Source organism: Manacus candei, unplaced genomic scaffold (assembly GCF_025592945.1).
Source record: "Manacus candei isolate 608988 ecotype Guabito, Panama unplaced genomic scaffold, ASM2559294v1 h1tg000026l, whole genome shotgun sequence".
Lineage (NCBI taxonomy): Eukaryota > Metazoa > Chordata > Aves > Passeriformes > Pipridae > Manacus > Manacus candei.
This window is the reverse complement of record NW_026138074.1, coordinates 4141858-4146929: the sequence shown is the minus strand read 5'-3', so window position 1 is coordinate 4146929 and position 5072 is coordinate 4141858. Positions and strand designations below refer to the sequence as shown.

The window sequence follows — 5072 nt, the reverse complement described above, 5'->3', positions numbered from 1 at the left end:
TGTCAGTCTTTCAACAACTGACATACTTGTAATTCTAACCAGAGCACATACTTTCAGTGTATGCCTTCATTAATACAGAATTAGAGTAATTATTTCTCACATTTCACACTCAAGACTGTGCAAGTAATTTTGCACATTCCCAATCAACTTCAATTGCAGACTGCTTTTAAATGTCAGGATCTGACCTACTTCAAATAACTGGGTATGCAATTATTTCAACTAGCACTGGGTATAAAGTACTGGGCAGTGTGTGTCAGTCAAGTGCACAGGTGACCAAAACGTTTCTGCGTGTTCCTGGGGAACACTAGAACCCAACACTTGGACATTAATAAATGAGACAGACAACAACTCTTGGTCAGAAATAAAAGTGAACTTATGATGAATTTAAATCAGATGTTTGTAATTTTAAAATCAGAACAAGGACGCAGAGTTATACATGATGAGAAGTTCATTTATTTCTGCGCCTTCTGTGCCTTCTCTGGTTTCTTCACCGCCTTCTCTGGTTTCTTTGCCTTCGGTGCCTTCTCTGCTTTCTTTCCCTTCCCTGGTTTCCCTGCCTTCTCTGGCTTCTTGCCTTTCTTAGAAGCCAACCTCTGGAGCTTCTTCATTTCATGCTTGATGATTCTGTTTCTCTGTAAAAAAATGTTGTCTCTTAATCAGAATGAAAAGACCAAGAGCTCAGATATTGTGTCTTATAGAAAAGAGGCAGAATCTGAAAGCTCAGATCTGAATTATCACCCTTTACCATGCATTATATTCAAAATGTCAAATTCCACCTAAAACTGTTCTGATCTACCAAGCAGACAACATAATTCTGGCTGGTAACTTGGGCACCCCGATGTTTTATGTGTAGTGATTTTCATTATAGAATGAAATACTAACAGCAACCCATCAATATTTGATTTCATCAGCAGGCAAATCCTTCCTCAGCTGTATGTCAGCTTGGGAGGACTGACACACGGATTATATGGGTTCAGGTTTGACCAACTCTGAAGATGGAGTGGTGGGATGGAAAGAAGCATGGAAAATCCAAGGTATTGACATTCAAGGTGTCACTCCATAACCCAAGTCAGCTATGAAAGCAAAGCTACTACCACCTGTACGTGACTCTGAAGTAACAGCTACAAGGATTAACCCCATAAAGAAGTGACACTCAAACACTTACCATTTTCTTTGCTTTCATAACCTTGTAGCGATCGAAGTCAGTCATTTTGGCTTTCTGTGTGAAAAGAATCAGTTATGAAACTGATATATACAAGTAGTAAAATTCAGTCTTTCAAAGCATTCCATAAGTAATTCTGATCATCTCCAAATTAGGTTTAGCTGCACCTGAGCTAGTTTACTATTTAACACCTTTCCTGGAAGGAATGGTGCAGGAAAAAAGGTGGTTATAGAAAGGACTGAACAAAACCACATTTACTGTTAAAATACAAGAACTTGAAGGTGAGTAGCAGAAACTTTTGAAAACTACACCTTTTCTATCTTTAATCTTAGCCTGCAATTGAAAACATGCAGTCTATTACACTGCACCTAACTTTACAGAGCAGGAGCAGTATTCCTTATCCAGTGAAACACTGTACCTTTTCTCGGGCTTCAATCTTCTTTGCCCATCTTGTCGCTGACCATTTTTCGTTTATATTTTCTTTCTCCCAGGCAAGTCGCACACACTTCTGACGAGCACTGCATTGGAACAGTCAAACATTGTATTCAGTCTTGATTAAAAGAAAAGAGTTCTCCCTGATACCAGCCTATCAAATTTCATACAAGGGAAGATCACTCTTCTATATTGCTTCAGACATCTAAGTCAATGCCACATATATTTCTGTGGCATAAAGAACATTCTGCTGAGTAAATGCTTTGTTAGAACTGACAGAATCACAGAATGGGACCACAGAGGGTCATTCGTCCAACCTCACTACTCAAGCAGGGTCATCCTAAAGCACATGGCACAGGATTACGTCCAGATGGTTCTTGAGTATCTCCAGTGAAGGAGATTCCACAACCTCTCTGAGCAACTTGTTCCTTCCAGTGCAGTCACCCACACAGTAAAGAAGTTCTTCCTCATACTCAGGTGGAACTTCTTGTGCATCAGTTACTGCCTGTTGCCTCTTTTCCTGTTGCTTGGCACCACCGAGAACAGCCTGGCTCCATCCCCTTGACAACCTCCCGTCAGATACTTATAAACATTGATGAGGTCCCTCTCCATCATCTCTTCTCAAGGCTGAACAGGCCCAGCTCCCTCACCCTTTCTTCCTATGGAAGATGCTCCAATTCCTTAAACATCTTTGCCACCCTTCGCTGGACCCGCTCCAGGAGCTCCATGTCTCTCTTGTACTGAGGAGCCTGAAACTGGACACAGGTCTCCAGATGGGGCCTCACCAGGGCTGAGCAGAGGGGCAGGATCATCTCCACAACCTCCTGGCAATGCTCTTCCTAATGCACCCCTGGATACCATCAGCCTTCTTGGCCACAAGGGCACACTGCTGGCTCAGGGACAGCTTGTTGTCCATCAGGACCACCAGGGCCTCCTCTGCAGAGCTGCTTCCCAGCTGGTCAGCCTCAGCCTGTACTGGTACATGGGGTTATTCCTCCCCAGGTGCAGGACCCTGCATTTGCCCTTGTTGAGTTTCAGAGGGTTCCTCTGTGACAATTTCTCCAGTCTGTCGAGGTCCTTCTGAAAGGCAGCACAGCACTCCAAGGTATCAGCCACTCCTCCCAGCTTTGTGTCATCAGCGAACTTGTTGAGAAGGCATCTGCCCCTTCATCCAAGCCACTGATGGAAAAGTTAAACAACACTGGGCCCAGTACTGAACCTTGGGGGACACCACTAGTGACCAGCCTTCAACTAGATCCTTTGCCATTGATTCTGACCCTCTGGGATGTGCTCTCAACTCACCTCACTGTCCAGATGAGCAACTAGTCCTAGCACTGTCTCAGGATCAGAAATTCAGCAATTTTTATTTCTAAATTACAGTAACTAAGCTAAAGAGAACAGAGTGAGTCCAGCCTCCTGCAATTCCAGTGCAGTTCTGCAGGCAGGGAATCTATTTAATGCCTGGCGGTGACCTAAGCAGTAGCAAAGGCAAAGCTGCAACAGCATCTACCGCAACTGCTTCCCCCCAGAGAACACTGTGAGCTGCCTGAGCCTCTGTGTGACTTCCTTTGCTCCTAACAGCAGCTATCAGCCAATACTAGTAATGAAAACTTCTATATATTCAACTATGATACCACACTCTGACAAACTATTACTGTTAATCCATTGGTGTATGAACTTTTCTAGACTTAACACAAATTAGTCGTGAAAGGACAGCACAAGGATTTTTTTTTTTACGCAGGTCAAAAAAATGACAACCACTCACCTGTGTGGGAACTTAAGAACGAAGTCAGTCAGCTGCATGCACTTGAAGGGCATGGCCTGCCTCCTGACACCACTGCAGGGGCCATCAACCAGTGCCTGAAAAAGGGAAAAAAACGTGGGGTTTATAGCAGTTATCCCATTGTATTTGGCACAAGAGAGCAGCTTCCTAATAATGTACGAACAGTATCTTGACACCAATGATCCAAAAGTGAAATACATGTTACCCAGGCAAAATTGGAGATTACTAAGTCTTGCCTATACAACCCAAGCTTTACAGAAAGAATTTTAAAGGCCTGTCTTTGGGAAAGAAACAAACCAGACTTTAAAACAAAGCACACAGAACTAAGATAACATACTTTATCTTTTTTTTTCTTCCAGCTTTTACAGAAACATTAAGTAAACAGAGTCCCCTAGCCCAAACATTTGTTTTATGTTTGTATGTATGTATGTTTTATGTTTGTACGTACACATACATTAATGCAATTCCACTGATAAGTTTTGGAGTCCAACTGACATCCCTTATCCAGTTCTAGGAAACAGCAGGGGAATGTATCGCTTGTCAGTGAAAAACAACTTGCTAATCAAAGTTTCAAGTACAGCAGCTGTTAAAGCTCATCTTTTTGTAAACTGCTTAAATTTGTTTGAAAAAACTAGTCACAGGAAATCCCTTCAAGATTGATACATGCTGCCTTAGCACACAAGCCTCTGTCAAGGCAGAAATAAAGAAATAAAGGCACAGCACTCAAAGCTTACCCTATTTTGGTCGATAACATCCACGATGGCCACCAGCTTGCCAGCATGTGGCCCGAAGGAGATGTAGGCAACTCTGCCAATCTCCACGAAGCGCTTGAACACCTGGGAGAGCAGGTAGGGATCGACAGTTCAGACAAAACACACCTAAGGCCATTTACAGATTCCAGGCTCTCAGAGCCTTTAAAAGATCTTCCCAAAAGAATCACAGAATGGTTTGGGCTGGAAGGGACCTTAGAGATCATCTAGTTCCAACCCCCTGCCGTGCGCAGGGACACCTTTCACTACACCAGGTTGTTCAGGGTGCCATCCAGCCTGGCCTTGAACATCGCCAGAGATGGGGCATCAAGAACTTCCCTGGGTAACCTGCTGCAGTGCCTCACCGCCCTCACAGTAAAGCATTTTTTTTAATATCCAATCTAAATCTACTCTCTTTCAGTTTGAACCCGTTCCCCCCCCGCCCTATCACTCCATGCTGTTGTAAAGTCTTGCCCCATCAGTTCCCTTCAGGCACTGGAAAGCTTTCGAACAGCACGAAACCCCTTAGCCTGAGCAGAAGGGCCGCGGCCCCGCAGCCCTCCCAGCCGGCCCCGCCATTCCCGCACAACGCGCCCCACGCGGGTCCCGGCCCGGCGCGGCTGAGGTGGCCGCGGACTCCCCCCGCCGCCGCCCGGCCCGGCGAAGGGCGGCGCAGGCGGGAGGGCTCCTCCGGGAGGGTGGTGGGATGGCGGTGGGACCGCGGCAGAAGCCCCCCGGGAGCGGCCCAGCCCCCGGGCCGGCGGAGCAGAGCCGCGCCGCACGTACCATGATGGCGGCCCGGGGCAGAGAGGGCGGGGCGGCCCCGCCGCCGCCGGAACCCGCCTCGGCCCCGACACTGCGCGTGCGCGGGGCCGGGCGGCCGCGGGGACGCGCGGGGGGGGGCGGTGCTCCGGCGCGCGCATGCGCGGTAGCGTCCGGGCGGGTT

At 46.9% G+C, this 5072-nt stretch overlaps 1 protein-coding gene across 1 annotated transcript; it reads right to left on the bottom strand.

The window, feature by feature from the left end:
• Window positions 1-349: 349 nt before the first annotated feature.
• Window positions 350-5010, bottom strand: RPL14 (ribosomal protein L14). Its single transcript, XM_051789061.1, has 6 exons — window positions 4913-5010; window positions 4112-4213; window positions 3360-3454; window positions 1581-1680; window positions 1166-1219; window positions 350-632 (listed from the first exon to the last, which is right to left on the bottom strand). The coding sequence occupies exons 1-6, from the start codon at window positions 4913-4915 to the stop codon at window positions 453-455; spliced, it is 534 nt and encodes a 177-aa protein (XP_051645021.1). The 5' UTR covers window positions 4916-5010; the 3' UTR covers window positions 350-452.
• Between the last annotated feature and the right edge of the window lie 62 nt (window positions 5011-5072).

Excerpts from the sequence above, each read along its gene's own strand:
- RPL14 (XM_051789061.1), bottom strand. Across the intron at positions 1,681-3,359 it reads GTTCTTAAGTTCCCACACAG|TGCTCGTCAGAAGTGTGTGC; the intron begins GTGAGTGGTTGT and ends GTTCCAATGCAG. Across the intron at positions 1,220-1,580 it reads AGATTGAAGCCCGAGAAAAG|AAAGCCAAAATGACTGACTT; the intron begins GTACAGTGTTTC and ends CTTTTCACACAG.